This window comes from Aythya fuligula, chromosome 19, assembly GCF_009819795.1.
Source record: "Aythya fuligula isolate bAytFul2 chromosome 19, bAytFul2.pri, whole genome shotgun sequence".
Lineage (NCBI taxonomy): Eukaryota > Metazoa > Chordata > Aves > Anseriformes > Anatidae > Aythya > Aythya fuligula.
The window spans coordinates 11,470,745-11,497,596 of record NC_045577.1 but is presented as its reverse complement, the minus strand read 5'-3'; the positions used below and the strand labels follow the sequence as shown (position 1 = coordinate 11,497,596).

Genomic DNA, 26,852 nt, shown 5'->3' with positions numbered 1-26,852 from the left:
TGGGGCCAGCTGCCCTGTGAGAAACTTGCCCCTCCTGAGAGGGTACAGGCCCCTCCTGTAGTACCCATCGCTGCCTCTTCTGTGGCTGTGCAAGTAAAAGGACCTGGTCTAGTGCTACAGCTCCTGGGAGGTGCCCAGATCAGGCCTGCACTGCTGTGACTGTTGTAAAGTGCCCAGAATGAATTGAAGGCTGGAGCTTAGCACCTAGGAATTGATACAAAAAACAGCCTGGCCTAGAGGAATTTAACTGCTCTTTTATTGTCTATGCATAACACCTTCACTGTGCCCCTCCATACAGCTGGTCCCCTGGGTGGCTGCAGCTGGTCCCTGTAAAGCAGGCACAGCACCAACAGTGCCTGTTCCTAGCAGCCCTGCAGCCTCTTGGGCGTTTGAATCTTCAGCAGCCAAGCCTGGGGATGGGTCTCTCCACTATGGAACCGCGTCCCTGCTTATTTTGAATCAGCAGGGTTGCAGCATTCCTGCAGAGAGCCAGCAGCTTGAGAATGGTGAGCACAAAAATAACCTCCAGCCCTGCCTGAGGCAGTCCTGGCCCTGCCCTTCCTTTTCCACCATGGGCAGTGTTGAAGCCACAGCCTTCCACAAGTTACACAAAACTCTTCAAACTGCTTTTATTAGTGGTTTTCACCGTACGGCATCCTCAAGGAAAAACTTACTTCACATTGACAGGCTGAGGTGGCTGTTCTCCAATAGCTGTGGTCAAATAGTGAAACAAACAAACAAACAAAATCCGGCTGTGCTTCGTGATAAATGCCCATCTGCTAGCCAGCCTCAGCATCACACCAAGGGAAGACGTTACCCTCCTACCGCAGTGCATAGATCGCTGCAAGTGGTACGCACTACAAATAACCCTGCAAACCCGAGAGCTAAAAAAAAATGAAAAGGGGCCAGACAGCATTTTCAGGACCAGCCATCCCTTTCCTCAGCCTTGTAGTAAGGGAAGGGAAACAACACGGCAGGGCAGGGTAAAGTTGCCAGCAGTCTCCTCTGCTTGTCAGCACAGCCCAACACCCCCCACAGCCTGTGCTCCTGCTGGGTGCCTTTCCTGGCGGCTGTGCTGCCAGGCACTACAGAGCCAGACCTGGTCCCCCCACCCCCTCAGCCAGGGGGTGCTGAGCAAATGCCCCATGAGCAAAGACACAGATTGCTCCAGATCAACACCCTCCCCCCCCCCCCCAAAAAAATAAAAAAATACACAATTTCAACTCTAAACCATTAGTGCTGATTTTCCTCCCCCTCTCCAAGCAAAGTGTGAGCAGGGACACTCCTTGGGCGGCACAGGGCCTGGCCTCCTCCACAAAGCTCAGGCCTTGCTAGTTTTTTGTTGTTGTTGTTGTTTTCTTTCCTTCCTCTTAAGGCAACAGGGTGAGGGTACCAGTATCCCCCAGGACAAGCTCAAAGATGGTTTGCACAAAGCAGTGAGGCTGCAAGCAGCAGGTGCAAAAGCATTCCAGGCCTGCTCTGCTCCAGGTGGACATCCCACACGCTGACCATCAGCACTTGGGAAGAAATGGGCAGCCCCTGCCCAACCCACAGCCCTCGCCTCTCCACAAAGCAGGGGCTGCAGCAAGGGGCCAGGCAGCGCAAGGGCGTGCAGCCAGCACCACGAGTACTGCTTGAAGGAGGAGGTGCTGCCCTGAGCACTCCCCTGGCCAGCTCCCTGTGCTTTGACTCAAGCCTGACTCAGCTGGAGAGGGACCTGGGGTCACTTTTACTTCCAAACCCAAATTGCTCCCCTTACCTTCCACTGCCCTTACACAAAGCAGTGATCCCGCTAGCCCTAGACGGGCTCAGCGTGGTCCATCCAGGCTGCTGCTGGCTGCACCAGGCTGGGCAGGGGCAGCTGTGGGCCAGTGGGAGCTGGCTGGGGGCACTGCTGCTGTGCCCACCACGGCTCTGCTGGCCCAGCCTCCTGTCCCCTGCCAGCACAGCAAGGTCTGCTCCAGGCCCCAGCCTCTGCACAGCTGCACTCTGGGCTAGGACTCAGCAGCTACTGCAACAGGGATAAGATCTGCACCAGACTTCAAACGGGGGCTGAAAGGTCACCCCAGCACCCTTCCACAGGCAGGGAGAGCCACCCATGCTGAAGACGTGGCCCAGGTCTGGGCAAGTGGCTGCAGAAATGACAGTGTCAGCAGCCAGCAGAGCGGAGCCTGGGGCTCCTCCACGGAGCACACGGCAGCACCTCCAGGCTTCTGGCAGCTCCCAGCCAGGGGAAATTCACTTCCCCCTGCAGAGCAATTGCATTCACAAGCACCAAGGGGGAAGGTCATTTCCCTCCAGACTGGCACAGCAGCCTCTCTGCCTGCCCTCCAGGCCAGTGCAGGAGCTAGAGCTGACCCAGGCAAGTATAAGGGCTGAGGGGGGATGCTCAGCAGCCAGATAGCCAATCAAGCATCTCATGGGTCATGTTTAGGCAATGAGATTGGAAAGCACAGGGAGAAAAGGCAGCAGGCCTCAGGAGTCCAACCTGGCTAACAGTCAGTCCAGAGTTACATGTGGCCACCACGAAGCAACACCAGAGGGACTCATTAGCCATGATGGAGGGAAATGACAGCAGTTTCTTCTCCACGAAATACAGAGACCTTCTCTGGGGTACAGGTGCAGAACATTTGCTGCTCACAAGGAAACAGTGTGAGGAAACCAGAAACAGCAAGGGCAACAGCACAAGCTTCACTCAGAGACTTCTCCAGCCCCTTCCAGTCTGACCCTGGTGGCTGCAGGCCCTCCAAGAGGCTGAGGGAGCTTGCTCTGCTGACCAGGAGGCCCTGGGCAGGTGGTTTCCAGAGAGGAGGGCACGGCCGAGGGCACGGCCAGGGCTTATGCCCACACCAGGAATGGTGCTGGGGCCTGCGAAGGTTGCTGTGTCCATACTGCCATAGCTGCCCCATGACCAGGGTTAAAGCAAGCTCACGAGCATCTGTGTGTGCCTGAAGATAGCTTCCACCACTGCACCCACCTCCCTCCAACACAATACTGAGGGACAGGGTCCCGCTAAAAGTCTGCATGGGGCAGGCACAAGCGCTGCAGTCACCTCCTCTCCCCTGAGAGGAGGGGCAGGCTCCAGGGGACAGTCACTTTTGTTTTTCATCACAGGCAGCCCTGGTGCTGCCAGCCCATCCATTCCACACACCCAGAGCACTCCCCCAGTCAAAAACCCAGCTACAGCTGGGCACAGGGTGCTGCTCCCCCTGTGCCACCTCAGTTCTTCCATGTGGTATCAGTGGTAAGAGAACAGCAGCAAGCCAGGCAGCACTGCCCAAGCCCATCCTGGCAGACAAGTGCTGCAGCCTTCCTGACAGCGAGGCACAAACCAGCCCCTGCATGGGGCAGTGGTATTCCTTCAGCCAGCACTACGTTCAGGACCACAGAGATCTCTGAAGAAAATCCCAGATGGATGAAGTGGTGCTCAGGCAGGCCAAATCCTTGTTTCACTACAGAGAGCTGAGGCCACGCACTGCACTGGTAGAGCAAGATGCACTTGCTTTCACTGGGAAACCAGCATGGTGGCAGTTCAGATATCCAAGTCCCTGCAGGCGACCCCTGTACCATGCAAACTGTGAATGTCCACCCTAATTTCGTCTTGGGAAAAGTCTCTCTGACACCAGGGAAGAGGGCTCCCATCAGACACCTTGCTGCTGCTCAGCGCAGAGAAGGTCCCTTTTTGGGAAGGGGCTAGGTATAGGCTTCTCCCCCTCTGCTTCCTGCCCCTTCCTCACTCTAAGACCTGCCCGCAGGGCAGCATGAGAGGGGGGTGCCCCACGAGGGCTGGCTCTGTGTTCACTGCTCCTGGAGGCGAGGAGGGCTAGAGGCCTGTGAGGTCAACGATGGCTTTAATAAAGATGGCATCATCACGGACATAGGAGTTCTTCGCTTCCATCATGGAGACGGGGCAGAACAGTGGGCACCCACTGGCAATGTTCATTTCCGTGATGGGTCGCTGGAAGGAGGAGGATGTCACATCAGGTCGGAAAGCATCAATGATGTGCTCCCGGTTGTTCTGATCCAAGAGCATCAGAGTTACCTGTGGAAAAATGTGACAAGACACAAGAGCAGCTGAATAAAAAGGACAGTGAAACCCAGCCCAGTGATTTGCTCACATTAAACCTGTTAAACATTCACGTACAGATGCAACCATAAGCCGCATTACACATCTACAAATCTGAAAAATGCCTGGAACTAGGGTCAGCACAGAATGTCACCTCTGACATTCTGCAGAAATGCTCCCCACATCCTGCCTTGTCACTGGAAACTTCTGTGTGGTAGCACAGGGCTGTCACTGACTGTGAAAGCCTAAAACTGGATGCCATGAAGCTTGCTACCAATACTCAACACAGCTATTTCATTAGGTTCCATAGTGTTCCCATCCCACTCAGGAAGAAGGTGGCCCTCTTTGTATCAGTAAGCCCTGGCTCAGCCTTCAAGCATTTTGCAAAACCTGCAGGTCTAGGAACTGAGATCTGAACTTTTGATGCTGAGCAAGCATCAAAAGCACCAGCAGCAGCCACAGAACAGAGTCCAGAGATGACAATCTTTCCCAGTCCCGTATTAGTGCAGAGGCTCTGCTTGCCCTCCAGACATTGCTGTTCTCCTGCCACAGCCTTTGCTGTTTCACTTGTCCTGCCCCGTAGCCCACATGGTGCTTTCAGCACAACAGGGGAATCCCCAGGGTGGCTGATGCCAGTAGGCCGGACGGCTGGTGCCTCACAGCTCACGAGGGCTCAGAGCTTCCGAGTGGCACATTGCTAGGCGTGGCAGGCTTCATCCCAAGCCTACCTTCTGGTTGAAAGGCCAGCGAAGAAGAGCATCATTGGGTCCTTTCATCACCACAAAGAACAGGGACAGATGGGTCCCACGCCCGGTGCCATCCCCGTTCAGGTAAACGCGCAGACACATCTTGTAGCCATACTTGCTTGTGTAGAAAGCTGTTGCAAAACAGACACAGTGAGGGTGAGAACCAGCAAAGCCTATCACCAGCAGTTTCCTCTGAACTTTGAGGACTCTACGGTTTGGATCCTAGAAGAAACCAGGCTGGGATCTTAAAACAAAATGGATATGTTCCAGAAAGCTACCACAGACAGACAATGGTCAGATGTGATTGTAGACTGCCTTGGAAACAGCTAAGGCCAAGGCTCCCACAAGCCCCTAAACCCAGATGAGAAGCACAGTGCTGCAGCATGGATCGCAGAAGCTGCCCATAGAACAGTCTCTCCTTGCCCTCCTGCACTCCAAGGACACCTGAGGTTCCCTGGACATAGGTAGAGATGGAGCTCTGCCAGGTCCCTGTGCGATCCCCCCACACCCCACCACAGACCAACCCGTTGTGCTGCACGCAGACAGCAAATGCCTTACAGTGACAGCTCACCACAGCAGCCTTGACAGGTAAGAGTAAAAAAAAACACAGAACACCTGAGCCAGGGCAGAGCATGCGTGGTTCTCACTGCACCCTCTTCGTAGCTAACTGCCCCTGACCAGAGCAGAGGCTCACCAAGCAAGCGGTGCTCCCAGATACTGGTCTCTTACTTTCAAACAATTCTACCAATGCCCACGGTACCCTCCTGACTTCATGCAGGGCCTCAGAAGTGGGTACTGCCGCCAGCTGCCCCCTCGTAGCAACAAAGGCCTGGGGCAGCTCAGCAGCACTCCGAGGTGACTGCCGCTGGCACTTTGCATGTGACTTGGTGCATGTTTCTGAACGGGCTCACTGGCAATGGTAGAGAGGCCGTGAACTTCCACGGGCCAGGCATAGAGGAGCAGAAAATCAGGACTTTGTCATGTGTGTCCGTACTGACGCCCCCAGCCTGCTTCCTCCGGGCAGCCCTCTCTCTACCTGCTTCCCCTGAAAGTGAGGGGCATTGGGGCAGATGCCATCTTCTGCTAGTCCAAGCAGCTCATCCTCACAGCCCACCCATCAGCCTGGGGCTTCTCAGCACTCCTGTGACCCTGTCAGTGTGCAGACAGGCAGGGGGCTGGGGGAAGGACACCAGCGGGAGCACGCACACACACCAGGCCAGTGGACCAAAAGCAGCAGCAGGGACAGGATGCCCTGCTTCCCACCATCTCGGAGCAAAGGCAACGCACGTCAGAGGCAAAGGAGGATCCCAGCGAGCTGCCTGCTCCTGGCAGCCAGCAGCTGCCAAGCAGGAACTTCACCAGGGGCTGCCCTGGATCCACCCTTACTGGGTGGATTTGCCTTTTGAACTCTCACAGTCTGGGCCTTTGCAAAATCCTGCAGCAATTGTTTTCTCCTGCCAATGCAATTGAGAGTGGTAACTGTACTTTCTTCTATTTGTTTTAAAACAGATCTCACGTGGTATCTCCTTGGTTTTATGTTTTAATACAAAAGCAACAATCATCCTCATTTCACTTTTTCATCCCATTCGTAGCTTTCTCCTCCCAGCTGTCTCTTTCCCAGGCTGATAATTACTAGACTATTATTTCACTCTGTAAGAGGAAAAAAACACCTCCACAAGTTTTTGGGTTTTGTTTAATAAAAAAAAGCAAAAAACAACCAAGAAACGTGTTTGTTTCTCAGCCTAGTTTTCTCAGGTAAAGCAGCACAGGGAATGAAAATCTCTCATCTAAGCGCCACAATCGAATACAGAAGGAAACAAGGCCTTGTACTTTGCTCTTGCAAGAAAGAAAAAAAAAAAAAAAAAAAAAAAAAAGAGTCCTGCCTCTTCCATAAACATCCTTGTGTGTTTGGCAGAGGCAACCTTTACCTTCTAGTCTCTCCAGCCACGTACAGTACTTTCACTAGCAGACTATCAACCAGCACCACAAAACAGTCTGGTGGACCAAAAGGTATTGTTTTTCCTTTGATTAAGTGCTTTACAAAAAGAGCCGAGACTGGCATCTGCCTGCTTTCACTTCCCTGGTGATTTACTGGGCAGCACTACACCACAGCAGGATGGGAACCAGGCTGCACACAGTGCCAAGGAGGAGGTCACAGGAAACATGAGATGCAGCTCCGGGAGGAGCTCAGCGTTCAGTGCACCATCGAGCAAACATCTGGACAGAAGAAATATGCATTCAAAGAGGTCTCACCCCCCTCTCCCTCCTCCCCAGATCCTCCAGTCCACTCCTGCCCTCCAGCCAACTCCTGCTTACAGCCCTCCACCAGCTGACTTGTTTTTTCACCCTAGGAAAGAATCCCTGTCCCCCAGTGACAACATCAGGTTGTATCAGCTCATGGAGGGTGCAGGAAGCCCCAGCACAGTGAGCAGTGGAAGCTGGTGGCCAGAGGCCAAAAGGACGAGCTGTCAGCTCGGTCCAGACTCTGCCTCAAAACTGCAGCCTCAGGAGATGCTGAGGTCAAGAAGCTCTTGAGCACCATGCAGGAAACAGGATGCAAGATTTAAGGCCCTATCTCTAAGCCAAACAAAACAGATTTGAACCTGATTTATACATGCTAACAAGGAAGGAAGTGCTGCCTTTCTAGAACAGAGAACAGGGGTTTTCCACAGCTGTCACTGACTTTTAAAAGGAAATGCTAATTGCATGCACACAGTTTCAGTAGCAGTTTAGCTTAGTTCCCCTGAAAAGGGGGAATCCTTTTCTCCTTCAGTTTTTCATGAAAAATGACCTATACAGACTTCATCCAGAAAAGATTTTTAAAATAGCTTTAAAAATGCAATTGTTTTTATGTCCTGGTCCAGCAACAACCTGATTTGTCATTATACCAGGAAGCAGGTACAGCATACATGCTCTTGGCTCATGTGCAAGTGGACATTTTGAAAAAGTTCTTCAACATGCTTAGATCTAAGCGATTCCCACTCAGGGAAACACAAACTCACCCCCTCAGCTGTTTCTTTGTGAGGCAAGCACCCCACCAAGCAATGGACTGTGTGCAGAGATGGTTTCATCTCACAGCTACAATCCTGAGAAATGCTTTCATAAGCAAACAAGCTAGATAACAACAAATTCTTTAATGAGATTTTTCTTTTTTTTTTTAAAAACAGAAGCAACAAGGCTGGGCAAGTTCCACAAGGAGAGTCCCCTCCTGGAATAGATGCTCAAGCACTTCCCTGTGTATGGGATGGGCTTTATTTAGACACTGTCTTTTGCAACTTCGTGCTTTGTGCTCTAAAACGTATTTCTTCCCTCGCTTAACTAGTTTATTACTGGTTTTACTGTCTCTGGGTATTTTCACTGTAACTGAAGAATCATGCAGAACTATTTTGGAACTATGATGTTTACACTTTCCATTATGAGAAATTAAAAAGGTCTTCTGTGATAAACACAGCACTTATTTAGCCCATTGCTTTTAAAATAGAAATAAAAAAATAAGTGGTTCAGATTCCCCTGGGAAAGAGGGAGAGAACAGAATTACATCTGAATGGCTAAGTATGTCACTTGCAAAGGTCACCATTACAAATCCCACACCCAGCTGAGGCACAAAAGGCTTTTGCTATTTTTCAGGCAATAACCTGGAGAGAAGATCGCAGGAGAGCGGCCTGTTATCGCCTCCTGGCGCTTCCTGGCAAAGTCTGTTATCTTCCAGATGAAAACACCATCGTAGGTGGAAGCTTCCATGCTGCGGATCTTTTCCTCCATCTCAGCCATGGCCAGATCTTTGAGCCCAATGCTCCTTTCCAGCTGCCGAACCTGCTCGGTGGGACACATGGTGCAGCCTGGTTAGACACACGTTCTGCTGTGAGACCTAAGAAAGCCAGCAGCCACCAGAATCCCCTTCAGGTCTGATCTTTAGTGACAGACATTCTCCAGAAGCGACAAAGGGCCACAGGCGGGAGAAGATTAATACCATAAGCCAATTCACCAGAAGTTCCTTTTGTGTCCTGCCATTCTGAAGACCACACATTAATGCAACTCTGTGTCTGAACTGGAAACTTTCTTGCAGTGAATGGAAAAATCCTCTCAATGAGCAGTTCCGGTATATTATGACCCAAAAGGTGAGGATTGGGGGAAAAAACAAGACATCTTTGTGACAAAACTAGACTGAGAAACAGAAGAACCTACACAGAGCCAAGAAGGTCTCACCATAGTTAATTGCTGCTAGGTAGCAGGGTTACATCTATATTGGCAGATCTCATGCTGAGAAAGCAAAGATTAGCTATGAACTGCAAAATTCCCAGTCACCAAAACACAAGGGCAGCATGCAGCTGGGACAGTACTGGAGCACAGCGGCCATGGCAGCTTCTTCTCTCTAGACCATGCTACGTACAATGCATCAGTGATGTAGCATTGATGACTAGGCTCCTTATGAAAGGTCTGGAAAGTGGTAAAGCCCACAAATTCCACGAGATTCAGTGAAATGCTGGGTACTTTGTCTCTCATTGGAAAACCTAAGAACATCTCAGTGTGTGCATCATTTCATTACTAAGAGAGACCTGAATACTTTCTGCATGTCAGTTTGATTCCCATATTTTCCAGGAAGCTTTTGAGGGTTGGGCATGGGCACAAACAATATTTTAGTTCTATCTTCAGATTTATGGAGATTGAGGACTATATGGTGAAGTTTTGCTAACTAATAACATAGAAAGTAAACTGAAAAAGCTCTGCTCAGGGTGCTGGAAAGCCCTACCCAGTGGTTACATACCTTGTTACTCAGAGATTCAATTTTTTCCTGGTCTAATCGATGTTGCCGACTATAGGCTTCAGTTGTTAGAGACACTCTTTCCACCTCCCGGTTGAGCACGCAGACAATGTTCTCAAAGGTCATTGTTTTCTTCTCAAGGGCCTCACATCTTCCCAAGAGCTCCAGAGACTTGGAAAGCTCCATGGATTTGGAGAGCTCTGACTCTGAGCACAGAGAGTTTGCTGCCAGTAGTGGGGAGTTACTTTGTGATGAGGAAAGGACAGGAAAATGCTTCAGGTCTCCAGACCCACTCTTGAGGCTAAGCACAAAGCTCAGTAGCATGTACAGATGCTCCGCCAGACACTTGGTTTCATGTTCTGGTAGCCTTTCATTTTCCACCTACACGAAGAGAAATACATCCCATTCAACAAGCTCAAGCTATGCTGTCACCATCCACAGAAAAATATCCTCCTCGAGGCCACAACATTAGCTTTTAATTATAAAGGGGAAAAAAAAAAAAAAAAAGAAAAATATACTTATATAAAATATACTCAAATATACTTAATGACACCAAAGGAAAAACCCTCACATAATCCCCCTGAGAATGGATTTATATTAACATCACCAGTAAGAGCTACAAAAACTGAGTCACACGGAGAAACATTGCCTTGTTCAAGTTCTAGCAGGAGAATAAGACACTGTACACCCAGTTCTAAGCTTACAGCTGTCAGTGACATGACCACCAGGAGCCTCAAAGTACTCAGTGCGTTTCTCAAGAAGGTTTCCTTCTGTGTTAAGTTCATTTTCTGGTATCCAAAGTCCAGACAGTAGATGATGTTGGGCTGCATTTGCAAAGGGTTTAAAACAACATTTTGTTCAAATAGCCGAATACAAAGATCTGCAGAAGTCTGGGGTACAGTGGTCTGGAGGTTTTAACACTGGAACCAAAAAACAAGTCCCTAAGATACACATGAACAGAAACCCTTACCATCTCAGCACATCCAACAACCTTAAATCTACAAGGCACTTTACATTTGCCACAAGTCTTCACATGGTCCTGAAACTAGAAAAGAAAGAAGATAATGTCAGACAGATCTTATGTGACCCAAGTAACTCCCCTTCTGTTTCACTGAGGTCTAGGAAACTGAAAACAAAGTAAAGAACAACCAAGCCATCACTAATCACTAGCTTCCAAAGTGTATGGTTAAACCTGGACGCTGCCTACCATTAGTTAGGATTGCCACTGTAATTTAAACAGAGCACTGACATCTGCAAGGAAGTTTTATTTTTCTCTAGGACTAGGAGGTCCCACCTCTCACCTACACACACTAGTAAGAAAAAGAAGATAGCACAGATACACATTATGGATGCTGAGCAACGAGCTTCATTGAAGAAGAGGAGGAATGAGGAACAACCTTATGAAATAGGTATCCATTTACATGTGTACAATTCATGTAACCCTGGTGGGGATGTGCCAGAGTTTGATATTTTTACTTCCAACTAAGCATTGTAAATCTGAGAACAAAGAGCTTTCTGATGGTCCCGCCTGAGTATTTATAGCAACTACGGCAGATCCACCTCTGCAAGGGAAGGTCCTCTGCTGCATCCAGTACCCATTTGCTGGAGTACGTAGGCACACTACACCTCAGCCACCTCACATCTGGCAGCTGTCATGAAGAACGGAGGCTGAGGCTGGATATTTCTACAGAAAAGCACCAATAATCCTGTAGCCTACAAGATGACTCCTTTGGGTTCCCACACAATGTGTGACTAATGCTAACAAGCACTGGCACACCATCATCTTGTTTTTGATATATCTCATCATTAGATATCAGTGGTGTATTCTGAACAACAGCTTCATTCCACATTTGACACCTACGTTTGCCACAACAGATATCAACTGAAACTGTTTTTAAACCACGTTTAAAAATACTTCTAGATCCATCTGGCTTGTTTAATGAGTCAGGTTACTCAGTTATATGCTGCAGGACTAGGGCTACAATTTCTGCAGTTAACAAAAGTTTGGAAAAATATAAAAGAGGGAGTTATCATTTAAACAAAAAATAGATCATGTATGGGAATCTTACAGGCATAAGCCTACTCTTTGCTGGGCTCCAGCATCAGCCTGCAGACAAGCAGATCAGCATCTGAAGATCACAGCACAAAGTCCTTTATTACACTGGCTATTTTGAAAAACTCTTTACTCATCTTTTTGATGCTTCTATGTCCCCTGCCCTGCTACAGAGGCCTTTTGCAACTGCACTATTAAAAATGTTTGCCCACAGCAGGCAGAACAGTTTCAGATGAATGTGTTTTTTGAAGATGTTTTCCAAAACTTTGATTTTCAGACCTTTGTGCCTCGCACCAGGAGCCAGCAGCATAGAGGCCCTACTAGATACAGATTCATTTACACGATTAATTAAAAATTTTTTTTAGCTGGAGATGGCATTGCTTCCCAAGATTGCACTAGTGGTAAAGATAATCGCTTTACATATGAAAAAGCTACCCTTTAAGCCCACAAGTGTGCTTTTCCTATGGAAGTTCTGTATCTACACATAGTAAATTCAGAAGTCATAGGAAGATTATGTTAGCAGTATTAACACTGAACTACAAGTGCTGACTAGACACCTTTCCCAACACCCTACCAGTATTTTCAACTTTATGGAAAAGTTGGATTTGTACAAAATGCTGACACCTAGTTGTTCTCCCCACTCCGCTTTCCAACAGTCCAAGTTTTCCTCCGAGCCCTGAGAAGCTCTGGTGGTAGACCCCAGATGTCATCGCACAGAGGTCCCCAGCAGTCAGATACCTTCTCTCTTGGAATCTTTTTCTTCCCACAGCCTTCACACGTCAATGGAAACTTAGGGCAGACTTCATCGTGAGCCTGTAAAAGAATCAACAGGAGACTATTTGGTCCTCTAAATAAAGGCCCCAATAAGGTTACTAAGATGAATACAGCTCAACAGGCACAGTTCTGTATTACATGAGGGCTGTCCTCAACCAACTTATCTCAAATTTTGGTCATGCTGGAAAGTCTTTTTGCTGACTCATTTCTGCAATCACCAGGCTACCAGAATTTTGGGTGCTTATATAGCCTTCCAAGTCTCAGCCTCAATTTAAGAAGTTGCTATAATAATTTTGAAAGAAAAAAAAAATCAAATTACTATTTTGATGGACAAGATAATCAACAGGAAGCTCAATTTATGGCTTTGGCAGGAAAATACACGTTCAAGCAGGTTAAGTGAAGTAAGACACTATCTCAGCAAGATAATTTGAATAATTTTTCCACTGTAGTGGTTATCAGTCAGCTGAAGTATGAACCCATAGCCTGTCATGTGTTGAGCTGAACTGTCTGATAGAATCTTCACATTTGGATCAGTTCAACAGAAAATCATTTTTCAACCAGAAAGAAAAAATAGTTCAAATCAATTTCACTTAACAGTCCCTGCACATAAGCACCCACACCTGTAGCAAGAGTTCACGACTTGTTTTGTGGCCAGAGAAGGTGAATAAATGATCATGGCAATGTGATACTCTGTCCTCTACAGATCCTAGGGTCAGCAATACCAGCTAAAATGGGACTGATGGAACATGCCTCTGCTTTCTGTATTATTTCCATACTACTTAAACCTTCTCTTTATACACCACCCAGTTGAAACACATGATACATTTTGTTTTTCTAATTAGGGAACCAGAAAGCATGTCTTGCTTTTCTATCCAAGGTTACGTGAACTTTGACACATCATTATAAATGCCATTAAAATGTAGTTCAAAATTCAGATTAAAAGATAAGCATATTTAACTATACCCCTGTGGTAGTAACAGAAAAAAAAAATTAAATACTTATAAACTAGTTATCTGAAACTAAGTGCTTTGAAAACTTGGTCACATTTATTCTTTATTAAAACAAGTTATTCTCGGAGGGGGAGGGACGTGGACAAGCTGTTCTGTACTGTTACCACATCAGAAACTGGAAAGTGAAACCTATTAGTGGCTCAGCTTTGGCTTGTTAGTTACTCTCTCCTTTTTATACTTTAAATGAGTAATCAGAGTCAGAAGTATCACTGCTCTGTCCCTGGAAGAGTGACTTCCCAGTCTCTGCATCTCAACTGGACGCACATGGACAACCTGGATTAGCACCTGCAGAGGAAGCCTGAGGCAAAGCACATTCCTTCATCCCCCTTGCAGAGAGGGGTTGAACCCTTTCTTCTACCCACCTCCTGCTCTCATGTTCTAGAAGCGCCAGATAGCATCTTCCCCATGACCCACAAAATGCTGGCATGAGAACAGACGCTATGGTCTGGCTGGAGGAGACGTCACTGCAGATACAACTATTTAAGAAAGGGGTATTTAAAACTTGCCTTCTCCTGTGTAAGCTGCTATGTGTGAAATTATCACCTCCTCACAAATCAGCCTCTCCTTGCGCTCCCCTCTCCCCACCTCCCTGCTATTCTAACACACCACGTGGCATTTACCTCCCATTTTGATGCCAAGTTGCACCACGATAATAACATACCACATACATGCAAATCTGAGATGTGCACTGAGCTCACAGCCAGAGAAGGAAAGCATTAATTAAACAGCACTGCACAGCTAAACTGCACATGCAACTGGTCTGTGTGTAAATTGCTTAAGGCACCCAGAAACATGTGCTCCAGCCAGCACAGATCCAAATCTCTCAACAAACATCTTCATATGAAGAGTTTAGGGCTCCTCTGGAATCCCCTACTTCTAACTCCTGTCCCTGCCCCTTCCCCACAGGTGCCAGAGGAAGGTGCCCACACAGAGAGGAGTGGATCTGCTCAAAGACACCCACCCCACCCAGCAGCTGGGGCAGGGTCTGGCACACAAGCCTGAACCGCAGCACTCCACTCCCCCAGGAATGGGGCAATCCTCCTGTTTACAGCTCTCCCAAACCCACATCCATGAGCTTTGCTGCAGCAAAGACAGGCAACTCTGACTGTTAGGCATTCGCTACAAATATTTTAGGCAGCTTTGGAAAGCCATCACTGCAAACATACTAGGTAAGAGCAAAGTCGTTTTTTCACTGTGAACCTGCAATGAAAATCAAGTTAGATAGGGGCAGGAGAGGGGAGATGACAATAAAAGAATTAAAGCAGAGCTGAAAGACCACAGCCTGACTCAGACCATTAGGGCTATTTCTCCAGCTACATCAGCACTGACTTCACCCACCAGTTGGAAACCAAGGCTCAGACTCGCCTTCAGGTCAGGCCCCAGCATTCAACAGCAGTGGGGAAAAAAACGTGGGCAGAGTTCACAGTCTCCATGGTAACACCCCCTTCCCACTCAACTAAAACCAAAAACCTCTGGGTGATCTTGCAAACTGGACTTCCCTCCCTAGAAATAAACAGCAAGACAACCCAGTGACACTGCTGTACAACACACCAGTTACATCTCCATCAGAACAGGGGATTAGGAGCCCACCTGAGAGACTGGAAAAATCAGGTATCACCACCTTTGGAAGGAGCACGATAACATGTGAGCATCTGCTCATGGTGCACATGCTTGCAGGTGACCATTGCAGCTGCTCGGCACAGTAACACCTACCCCTACTCCTCTCCAGAGCAGCACAAGTGGGCTGCAACAGAGACATCCAGCACTCTTCCCCTTGCCTCTGGGTCTCATACGACTATGCCTGCCTGTGTGCGTGCTGTAACTCTCGTACCTTAATATCTGGAAAGTAGAAAAGCGATTTGCAGTATTTGCAGTTGAGGTTTCTCTCGGGGCACTCCCGCTCAGAGTGGCGCTCCTTGTCATTCAGTGTGATCATTCCCTTACATGCCTGGCACTCAATCAGCAGGAACGGGCAGTTCCCCTCATGGCAGCTCTGTGACAACAAGAGCAGCACATTTCAATACAGCTGTACAGAAAAGCGCAGACACACAGAGGCAAAGAAGCTGGGTTTAGTAACAGCAGCTGACCCCTGGAGGATGTAACGATCATCTGCTAAGGAATGCCAGGATGAGCTGCTCTGCTGAGCCTGTGTAAATAAGACAAAAGGGAAAACTGCAGTTTAATCTGATTGCTGCTCTGTGTCTCAAAGCTTTGCTAAACCTGAACTACAGAGGAGGTAACTGATGAAAGTTATTATCTCTGCGTCATGGTGACAGAAAAGGATGCGCATCTACCCTTGGCTGCCCTGCTCATAAGCTGGCATATTACCACAAACCTGTTTTTATGGAGGTTTTTCCACCTGTACTAGGAAATCCATCAGCATGACACAACGCTTCCCCTCTGGCTAGGAGACAAGGCAAGCAGCAGAGAGTAGCAATCAGCAGCTGCAAGATGCCTTTGCTGGAGCCTCCCTCCCAACCCCCCAGGGTTATCGGCACAGAGCAGGGTGGCCAGGGATACCGGAAACACAGAAGGACAGGCTTGGTGTAGGCTATACTACTTGGCTCTTTTGCAAAGTCTCCCACAGGTGGACATCGCTCAGTGAGAGCCAGTAGCACCCTCAGAGCATGAAAACAGCAACAAGAAGCATACGCAAAGCTGAAAGGCTTGGCAGCAGGGCGGGCGCACCTAAGAGGAAGGAAAATTAATAGGAATGCAGGGGAAAAACAGCTGTAGGGGAAGTGGCACAACAGAGCACTGCCAGAGCTTTCAACAGTCGCAAGCCCAGATGCTAGCACACGGGTCCTTTGGCATCTTAGCCTGGGCACAAGGAAAAGGGTGAGCCCACAGCTTTGTAGAGAAAACACTGAAAATGGGTCTCCAGGACCCAGTCTGTGATTCACAGTGCCAGGGGAAAGGGAGCTTTCTGAGAACATCGCACCAGGAAATGCCAGACACAAACGGCTCCCTTTGCTCAGACACACTGCTGAGAGAACAAGCAAGTCCACTTGACGTCACAACTAATTAAACCTCAAAGAAACTATCAAAACCACAGATTAAGTCAACATCAGTACCACTCAGAGCTCTGAACTAGAGTTAAGCATGCACGTCAGCAAGGGAACTGGGAACCATCACAGCCTTTACTCTGCCGTCCAAAGCCTCAGCCTTCATCTGAGTTGAACACAAAAATTAGCAGAAATGATGTCATGGGTTTCGCAGAGCCTTGCTCACTTCTGGTTTCAGAATGAGGACCTCAGTTGCAGAAGAACTTTTGCTTTCAGCATTCTGTTATTTTATTAATCAGCTTTTAGGACTGATTAAACAGACGTTTGATTTAGGCTTTCTTTGAAAGAATTCAAGGCTGTATTTCTTGCACTGAAGGAGCTTGTAAAGCAATAGCAGGGTTTGAAGAAAGTTGAAGGCACAAGAAACTTCTGAAAGCAGCAGCAGGTTTTCTAACATATCCTATGACAGACTCTGTCTTTTCCTACTTCCTTTGAACTATGCAAGTACTAGTCTCTGGGATACTCAAGGATGCTTTCTTCAAATTCTTGTGTTTTGCAATCCGCATCATCCCAGAGGAATGACTTTGGCAGGGAGATTCTAGTCTGAAATGGAGAGGCTGGGACTCAGAACAATCTAGAAAAGCCCAAGCCTGAACCTGACCTGGTGTCGGTGTGAACTGCTCCTGGGTGGAGGCGCAGACACTGCCCAGAGCACGTGCAAGGCTGTCAGTCAGAGCTGCTGCATTGCTGCACCCCTGCTGCAGGTATGGTCAGCATGGTTTTGAAACAAAAAGACTAAATCCGATTGCCAAGGAAATTACGAATTACTGCACTGGACTGTTACAAGTCTTGGTAAACTGTTGTTTGACAAATAGTGAGGTTCAAAGGAATTGGAACATGTGATCCAGAGATAACTCCAGGCTACAATTACCAGTTACAGGCTCATGAAAAGATCGTCAAGATGTTCTGTTCATATCTAACAAGGTCACTGCTTAACAGCAAACTGTCACCAGGGAGTGGATTCCAATCATGCCACCATGCTAATGATGCCAGGCACTGGCACATTCATAGCACTACTTTGAATTCACCGCCAATATGCAGTTCTGGCAGCCAAATTGCTTTTAATTAGCAGCAGGAAAGCCTGCAGCATTTGACAGCTCTGTTCTAAGTATACTAAAAACACTGACCATGCCAACCGATTTCCAGACCATGACCACACATGAGATCTCCCCCATCCTTTAAGCAGTATTTTCACCAGCATGCAAAGCTTCACCTTGATCTCTCACATCAAAACTGACAGCTCAGGCTGAAATCTCACTGGTTAAGGGCATGGTTAAGACAGGTGATATTCTGCAGGACACAGGTGGTGAGCAAAGGCAGCGCAGACACTGTTCCTCTCAACCTAGGCTGTGCCTAGCAGAGTGAAGGCACAGGCCTTGCACAGAAGGGCTGCTACAGCACAAGGCCAAGAACAGTACGGGCGCTCGCAGAAGGGGACAGATGGCTTTTGCAAACTGTAGAAGTCAAGCCCATGGTGATAGCTTGATCTCAAACCCAATCACTTTATCGAAAAAGCTGAAACTGCCTCTACCTTTTAAACAAGGGTGCATGCATGATCATGGCTTTGGCACCTGACTGGTATCTGGAATCCGAGGAATTCCTGTCTCCAAAAGCTGTGTTCAAACTGAGGCTTCCAAGGGGCTTTATATCAAGGCTTCACTGGGACACATTACCCTTCTCAGCTTCAAAGTAAGCAAGTTACAGCTCTTTGTTTTCAAAGGGGCAGATGTTAAGCCTGTTAATTGGGTGGGCCACCACAACAAGGCTGAGCTGCTTCTCGGGGTGAGCACTGAGAGCAGACCCTCTGCTGGTGGGGCTTTCCAGTCCCCTCCCACGCGCTCTCTCGGGCACTCCCTGTGGCTTACCTCCCACCACGCAGCTTGGACGGGAAGCTGCCTAACGTCTGGGCAGCCAGCCACAGAAACTCAACTTCAGGGACTGCAAGGGAGGCCAGATTTTGTTTGTGGACCTCAGCTCCAGCTCTGGAAAGTAAAGGTGTATCGTGCCCTTTTTGCTAAAACAGGAGGTCCTTTATATCATCTTTATCTGCAAGTACTGTAGAAAATGGATCCTCCCAGGAGAAAGGGATCTGGGCCTGGAGGATACTGCTGAACAGGCTAGAGCTGGCTGCAAATGACCCTTCAAGACCATACTGTAACTTGAAGCCAAAATCTTTGAAAAAGACAAACACCATTCCTGATTTTATAAGGAACTCTGGTTACACTGGCACAGCATCACCAAGTATGCTTGCCACAACATTTAAAAAGCTGTACCTATATAGGTAACACTGCTATAAAATATTTAACGTTACGTTTCTGAGGCAACTGGTCAAAGTAGTTTCAAAGATCAGCAGCTCTGTTCCAAACAACACACAAAAACCTGAAGCTGAAGTTGAAAACCACCAAAAGAAGCTATTAGGGCGTTCTTAGGGACACGGCTGGAAAGAAGGGTCATAAAGCATCATGAAGGAGGAGACCCCCAGCTCAGGGACCCCAGAAACATTTTCAGGGAAGGACAGTTTTCCCTACACAAAGCGTTCCAGGTGTCCTTCATCACCTCCCAGGAAACTGTAGGAGCACAGGAGAGGAAGGAATTCCCAGGTACCTAGTCTTCCTGATCTCGGGAAACCACGGAGCCCTGAAGGGGCTGCAGGCATGCTCTCCAGCACCACGGGCTTTGGAGTACTAGCACTTAAGTTCTGAGTTTTGCATCTTCCACAGCCTTTTAGGCTTTGATTAAAGGGAACTCTTTAAAATCAAGGTGACAATTTACTACAAGGAAAACACATTCTCCAGCTTGGGTAAGGACAGACTATCACCACGGGTGACAGTCAGACTGGATGAGCTCATGTTTTACTAGCACTCCCCCCCAGTGAATTAATATTTAACTCAGCTAAAATACAGCCACCGGGATTAAATTTAAGACTGTAGTTTTCCTCCTTACACAACTTATACAATTTAGTTTCCTTACGTCTCAAATAATTCTGTACTTTGTAAGAAATTAAGCTAAAAGCTCTGAAGTTATAAATGAGAACAACACAGCTGACCACGTAACACCCCTCTGCAGCCCTCTCCTCCCATCCCAGCCCCTCCTGCTTGGCCTGCGGGTGCTGAAGCTGCCTGTTGGGCTGACCTGCCAGACGCGATGCCCACCTCACTTGGCCAGGGCGGCAACGAGGGCTGCGCAGCCACCAGGCAGCGCGCCAGACCTGCAGGTACTGCAGGCGGGGGCGAGGACAGGGAGCCAGGGGTGGGGAAGGTGAAAATAAAAGGCATGTGAGAACTGGAGACATTTTGATAAAATGGTAGAGAGGCAACCAGAGAAAAGAAACACGCGTCAGTGCTGAGGAATGAGAGGACTTAAGGCCTCCACCTCCAACAGAGGTGTTTGCATTGTTTCCTCAAACTCCCTCTACCTGGATATCACAGGATGTTTTCTTGGTCTTAGAATGGGCTACTTTTAGTATCTGCAACCCTCCTCAGATTTTCCACCTAAATCTAAAGGCTTCTGCCCACAGCCTGCCTTCCTTTATGTACACTCAGGCAGACTTATCAGGAAACCTATACATGAAAAGAGGTTAGAGATTAAAAGGAAAAACCCCTCCAGTCCCACCACAAAATACTTTATCCAAATGCTACTAAATATTTACAACTGCATCCAGCAGTCAGAAAAATGCATTTGTAAAGCCAGACATGTTCTAAGCACGTAAATATTTTGTATGCTTTGCACAATTTTAAGCAGAAGTGCAAGTCATGTCCAAGCAGATTTCACTCTTTCAGTTTTGTATGTCCCTTTGAGACTTGAACTTTGGGAGCCTGGACAGAAAGCAAAACCGAGATTAAACAACTTATTTATCTAAAGTTGAATATATAGAACTTTTCAGCTACAGAGCATTTTTTTTCCTTGCTCGTAACTCTGATAACATTAGCAAACCAGAAGTGACAGTATTTCTTGATTTGTAAGAGAACAGCAGCCAAATAAGTCTCTCAGTACCAATACTGCACATTTTTTAAATGAGCAAACAATGATTTAGCTCTTAGGGACTTTCCATGTCCTGACGGAAATAGCACAGCAAGGGACTTTCCATAGTGGGAGCGTGAGCTGCTGCAGGACGTTACACACATTTCTGGCTACAGATGCAACTGTACAGCACGAGGCAAACTGCAAAGATGAGCTGACACCAAACCAACGCAAAGCTAGTAAGTCTACCCATAAGTCATGGTTTAACATCAGTTCACATATGCTAGAGGCTCCAGGCTAAAACGTTTGTCTGACAGCTCCTTTCTCCAGTACTCCTCAGCCACAAATACCCCCACCTCCCCAGCTCCCGGCCACACGAGGACAGCCAGGCTCGGTGAAATGCCACAGCTGTTTTGCAGGCAGCTGGGAGGAGAGGTAATACCAGCCTGACCCTGCCTCCCCTCACCAGCTCCCTGCCAAGGATTAGCTTTTCCAGGGAGGGCACAAAACGATGTTTCCCTTGCTAGCACAGTCTGCACTGTGCTTAGCAGCAGGGGCAAAGACCCCCAGGACAGACCGAGCTGCACTGCCAGCATCCCAGCCCCACGCTAATGATGGCTGTAGCAGCTGAGCACAGCACCACGGAGCCACAGCCCAAGAACTCCAGAGTAGCCCAGAGTAGCATCTCTTGGAAACACTTCTCTATCGAAACATTTCTCAGGACCTTTTGAAGATTACACAGAGAGTGAAAAACAAAGTGCAGCCTTATCAGCTCAGACTCTCTTAAACAGTTGTGCACAAGAACCCAAAGCACTACATGCATACACCCTTGCAAGAAGAGAGACTTAGCTTGTTGCCTCTTTCACTTTTCTCTTTCAAGTACTGGCTGGACCCAAGCCTGCTTTTGACCACATTAAGAACCTTTGGCATCTGATGATTTTTTTGCTGCACCCTGAAGAACTTATCTTCAAGACTTCTTTTAAATCCAGGAGAAAAAAATCGGAAGTGGTCGTCAGTCCTTTCCATCAGTCACAGCACCCTGACGTTAGCACTGCAAGCTGCTGACAAATGTCATTTGGTTTAGGCTAATGGAGATCAGCACACTCGCTACAATGACCATTTTGAACACTGCAGCAGGCACGAGAACTGTGCATTAAAAGCACTCCTCAGTTTTCTCTGCCGTGCCAGTGTTAAGCTTTTAACCTGACATTTCTTCAGCCATATGCACACACACCATGTGCCACTTGCAGATCTAAGAAGAATGGGTTCAAAGCAGAAGCATTTAACATCCTACTACCTTTTGGACAGCACTGTAGTGTGAAAAAGTTGAAAGCTTCAGACAAGAACACAAGGAAGCACAGGTGCAGGACACCCCTCTGTTCCCAGGCTCAGCAAGCCAAGCAGAATACTCAAGCACAACCCACAGTTGTGCTATCTCTTCCTTGCAAAGGCATTGCTAAGAGAATCCAAACTGAGCTTAAACCTTTTCCTCAGCCACTACCAAAGCTCCACAAACAACAGGGCAACAATCTTTTTACCTCAGGCTAGTGCTGGAGGGAAAAAAACATTGATTCCTCTTATCTCAGGCTCTTCACATTCTTCCATTCCAGTATGGATGACAAAACTATCCTTCAGGAGCACCAAAACTTCACAGGTGAATAAACGTTGCTCCTAACTGCCAACACATTTTAACAATGCCATCTCCACAGCAGTGTTGACTTGTTGGAAAGCACAGAGAAGCGTGTGGTTCTCTGCAGTTGTCAGAACACAATTCTCATGTGGCACATTAGCTGTATACATGCTAAGGACCAAATAAATGCCCTGTGCCATCTGAAGAAGGCCTGAATTAAAGAGCTGATGTGCTCCCCAGGAAGAGCAGGGCAAAATAATTCCAAAGAAGAGTAGAAAGCCATTCTGTCCAATGGTCTGGTAGTCCAGAGCAACTCGGAGTGATGTGTGGCAAGACAGTGAACGATGCCCAAATTCACTGTCAAATTCTGCAGATACTACATGGCACTGTAGCAGCCAGAAGCAGCTGGCTGGAAACCGGATCACAGACAGGCCACTTTCCCCAAGCTCACAGGTTGGAAATAGGTTGTAGGTTCACATAGCACAGCAAACTTAACACTGTCATTATGTGGCACAATTTCTTGACAGCTCTTCCACCATCACTGTCAGCATCAGCAGAAAATAAAAACACCTGAGTTCCCCCTAACATTCCACATACACAGAGGACAAAGAACACACAGACATCAAAAGCCTTCCTTTGATATTTACCTCGTATTCCTTAATAGTCCCCTTCCACGTGCAACCATCATTAATACAGACAGCAGGCAGACTTTCCACCTCCCGACGAGCTGCGTTGTCTGGGAAAGCCTGCAATGGAAAAAACAAACCAACCACAGAAATTATTGAGGGGTTGCAGTCTTGGTCCAGTCTCTTCATTCCTTATTATCAATTCTTAAAAAAAAAAAAAAAAAAAAAAAAAAGACTCCTCCCAAGCCAGTTGCCACATTACATCCTCAAAGGTGTGCTAATGGCAAACAAACCTTTATTACAGCTTTTAAGTAGGCCACTGCTATATTAATATAACCTGGATTTTAGAAGCTGCGGAGTCCCCCATATTCATCATAATTCTCACTACTTAAGAGAACATTTCCTAAGAATAAGGGAATCTCAGAATTTGTGCTTTAAACAGAAACCACAATTGGTATTAACAACATCAGTGAGTTTACTTAAAAAAAAAAAACACAAACAACAAAACATGCAATTTTACTTACTGAGCTGGTTTCCAAAACAGAAATTCCTTCTTCATATATCCCTTCCTGAATACAGCTTGCACACTTTTGAGGTCCAGAACTAGCAGATAAAAAAATAAACATGTAAAAAAATGAGGCCAATTGCTATAATATTCCCAGTAACTTAACAAAATGAAAGAATTTTCTTATTCTAAAGACAATACATCGAGCCTTTGCTCAAGTGTATTTTGGACACCCAATTCCAATTTTTTCTTGTCTTATGATTAACTGTTCTACTCAATTTCATTCAAAGGCAAAAGAGAGATAAAGCACAAACTTTTCTGAAAGTCAGTGTGCTTAATTTTCCTCACACGTGCCACCACCACTTTTAGGAAGTTCCTCCAGTAGCTTTGATGAAGACTGAAGGACATCAGTGATCCACCTGCACTGATCCACCAAAACTGCAAAAAACAATCCAGGAGACTCTGGAAAAGTTAACTTTGAATCAACCCCCAGAACAACAAAAGCAAGCCAGAGCTTACGCACTCCCTTAAAGAAGGGGCCTGATGCAGACTCTCAAAGATTAAACACAGCTCCTTCACTGAGACAGCCCTGAAAATAACTACTTTCATCTCTTTTTTTTGCTTCTGCTTACTTTTAAGCGCTCTGTTTTTAGACTGAAGGCACAGAAGTTACCTTATGATTTTCTTCAGACAATAAGAACAGTAGCGATGTCCGCACTGAGCTTGAAATGGCCTCCTCAGAATGTTCTTGCAATCCGAACAGAGGTATTTGACCTCCAGTTTAGTTCCCAGTATCGCCCTTGAAAATCCAGGCTGGTTTAGATCCAAAGAGCCTGGTGGAGTAGAGTTTGCTGCTGCCATGTGAACAAAGAATTCCGTCTGTATATCCAGAGCCTGAAAACAAAAATGTTTTTCCCTGTTTGCTTCTACCCGCCTGACGGTGATTTCTCACGCACTCTCCCTCCAGCGCCCAGCCCGGGGGCCGGCAGCGGGCACACCGCTGGAAGCCGCGAGATCGCCCCCGCCTCGGCAGCAGCAAGGCAGAGCCCCCGGAGCGCGGAGAGGCGGCGGGGAGGCCCCGCGCCCAGCTCCCCGGGACGCGGCCCCGCCGGAGGAGCCGGGGCTCCCGGCCCCAGCGCTGCCGCCGCACCGGGAAGGGCCGGGCGGCCCGGGGGGAGGGGTGGGGGGGAGCAGCGAGCCCAGGGAGCGCCGCGGCCCGGCGGGCGGAGCAGCGGCCCGGGGTCGCGCCGCGCGGGGCAGGGCCGGGCCGGACCCCGCCGCCCGCCTCCCCCCGGCCCAGGGCCGCCCCCCGCGGCCCGGCACTCACCGGCCCGTCCGCCCGCGCCCCGCACCGGAAGCGGCCCCGGGCCCCGCCCCGCCGGAACGGCGCCGACCCGGACCCGGACCCGCCGGCGGGGCGGGACGGGGGCCGCGGCGCGGAGCCTCGGAGCCCCGGGTTCCCGTCCCGCCGCCCGCCCACCTGCGCGCACAGCGCCGCCGCCCGCCGCTCATCCCGGCCCGCCGCAGCCGGCCGCCGCTCGGGCATCGGCAGCGAGAGGAGGCCGAGGCGGATCCTGCCGGGCTCCGAGAGCCGCCGGGGAACGCGGCGCTGAGCTCCGCGCCGGGGCGCTGCCTGCGGGGGAACGCGGCGCCGCCGAAGGCCGCGGCAGCAGACGCTCGGCTCGCGTTCCCAGCCCGCAGCCCCCGGCAGCCCGCCCACGGGGCTCGGCTCCCCGCCCCGGAGCCCCACGGGGGCAGGGAGCCGCGGGGGATTGACCCGAAGCCCCCCCCCCCGAGGGCTGCGCGACACGGGGCGGTCTCGTTCTCACCACGCAGGGGAATTCACTCGGCACCGGGGAAATCCTCCTTCGTCAGCAGCAGGCGAAACCGGTTCGTTGCTACCCTCTGAAGGAATGCCCAGATGCCCAGGCGCAGCCAAGGTGTTTCTCCCAGATAGTCCTGGCTGGGAGGACAGCCCAGGACCGGAGGTTAGGGCAGCTCCCCGTGCAGCCCTACACAGCGTTGAGGGCTGAGCTGGTTACCGGTGAGTTTGGGGAGCCACCAGCTCCTCTACATTGCCCCACTGACTGGAGCAAGCACATGCCCTGCCAGTCCCTCCAGCACCCGCACATGTCTGCATGTGGCTGAGGTGAGGTTCAAGCTGCAGGGCTGGTGGAAGCCCTCCTGGGGACTCCTGCGGAGGACTGGGGCCACGTGCTGGGCACTGAACCGCCACCTGCCCAGCTCTCTGTGGACAGCAGAGCTGCGCTGGTGGTGAGCTGCAGCCCACAGTAGAAGCCAGATAGACAAGGGCAGATGCTGATCACGATGTGAGGAAGGGAGAAAACCTGGGGAGTAAGGATGAATGTTTCTGGCGAGTACGGAAAGCAGAGCCTGCTGTGCTCCCACCCACTTCACAGGGCCAAGGCTGCCCCATGCGTTCAAATGCATGCATGGATGCCACGCACCCCAACCCCAGGCAGCAGGCTGACATGAAGTTACCAACTACCCCACAACACATTGGCATCCAGCACTAGCAGGGGGCACCAGTATGCGGCTCCTCTTGTGATGTCTCAGCTGCCCCATGCCACTCCAGAAGCGTGCACAGAGGCAGGGAGATGCAGCCCCACAGCACCATCCTGGGCTGGCTGCGGTCACACATCAGCATGACCAGAAAAAGGCACAAGAGCCCTTGGAAGACATGGTATGCACGAGACAGAAGAGAGCTGGTGGGGGGGGACACACCAGAGGACACCCCAGAGGGAGGGCAAAGCCTAGGAAAACTGACATTCAGCAGAAACTTCACAGCTCATCCCATCTCTGGGTGTAAGCCCTGGGTCTCACCTGGTGTAAAGTGGGAGGGCTCTGCTGAGGTCAAGGCCACGAGCTGTGTCCCAGTGCACGCGACAGCACTGGGAATTTGCACTATGCTGTTCCTCCAGGGCAAGCACCGCTTTGTGCACTCACTGGCACTGCTTCGGTTCTTCTGTTGCAACGTTCCTTTTCTTGCCACAGCCGCACTTGTCTGGGAAGTGCAAGTGTAAAAAACTCCACGTTGCTAAAGTTCTTCACCGGTTTGTGTAATCTGGTGAAGAAAATCCCCTTCTCCATTTCCTGTACAAAATGTGACTCTGACAGGAGTGCTGAGGGCAGGACATGTTGAAACTGATTCCTGTAGAGAAGGAACTTATCAGCAATGACTTACCTGAGCTGCTGGCCCAAGAGGGGACCCAGCCAGGACTGCTCCAAATAAACTCGCGGCTGCAATGCTCCGTTTGCCACCACGTGGCCAGAAGCAGAGCTTTGCAATAGAGGGCACACACCCACTGACATTCCCCACAGCGCTCCTCCCCGCGTCTCCTGGGCCGCAGGAGCCAAGCCTGATGCAATGAGCGAGCGGATGGAAGCACCGGCAGCGAGAAGGGAAAGCCCCCGAGCACTGACAGGGCCCTGACTTCTGAGCAATGCCCAGCCCGGCCCCTGTCTGGAAATCAGCTGCTCCCGCCGGGTTCCGTGATGGCGAGAACCCCTGAAAGTACCGCCAAGGGGTTTTCAGCCGCCCCCCACCCGCACCCCGTGTTTCAGAAGCGGTGACTGACGCCGCGGGGGCTTCCCGGCCGCCCCGCACGGCTCTGCGGATGACTCAGACGGAGGG

The 26,852-nt window shown here is 49.3% G+C and overlaps 1 protein-coding gene across 6 annotated transcripts; it reads right to left on the bottom strand.

Annotated features, from left to right (window-relative positions):
* Positions 1–234: 234 nt before the first annotated feature.
* On the bottom strand, positions 235–26,852 carry TRAF2 (TNF receptor associated factor 2). Of its 6 annotated transcripts, none has more exons than XM_032200237.1 (13): positions 26,403–26,852; positions 26,042–26,222; positions 25,027–25,545; positions 23,871–24,091; positions 23,217–23,295; positions 22,714–22,812; positions 15,243–15,404; positions 12,366–12,440; positions 10,545–10,619; positions 9,578–9,955; positions 8,448–8,625; positions 4,795–4,943; positions 235–4,042 (listed from the first exon to the last, which is right to left on the bottom strand). In XM_032200237.1, the coding sequence occupies exons 4-13, from the start codon at positions 24,056–24,058 to the stop codon at positions 3,824–3,826; spliced, it is 1,602 nt and encodes a 533-aa protein (XP_032056128.1). In that variant the 5' UTR covers positions 24,059–24,091; positions 25,027–25,545; positions 26,042–26,222; positions 26,403–26,852; the 3' UTR covers positions 235–3,823. The 6 variants fall into 6 exon arrangements, with proteins under 6 accessions (XP_032056128.1, XP_032056126.1, XP_032056125.1 ...); XM_032200235.1 differs by having other exon boundaries at positions 26,042–26,369; positions 26,771–26,843; XM_032200234.1 differs by having other exon boundaries at positions 25,027–25,160; positions 26,042–26,852.

What these genes read in the sequence shown, in the direction of transcription:
- TRAF2 (XM_032200234.1), bottom strand. Translation starts at nt 24,058, where the DNA reads ATGGCAGCAGCAAACTCTACTCCACCAGGCTCTTTGGATCTAAACCAG. An exon ending in GGACTATTAAGGAATACGAG is followed by an intron (nt 15,405 to 22,713) that starts GTAAATATCAAA and finishes TTGTTGTCACAG; the next exon opens with AGCTGCCATGAGGGGAACTG. An exon ending in GCTGGCCTTTCAACCAGAAG is followed by an intron (nt 4,043 to 4,794) that starts GTAGGCTTGGGA and finishes ATTTTTCCACAG; the next exon opens with GTAACTCTGATGCTCTTGGA.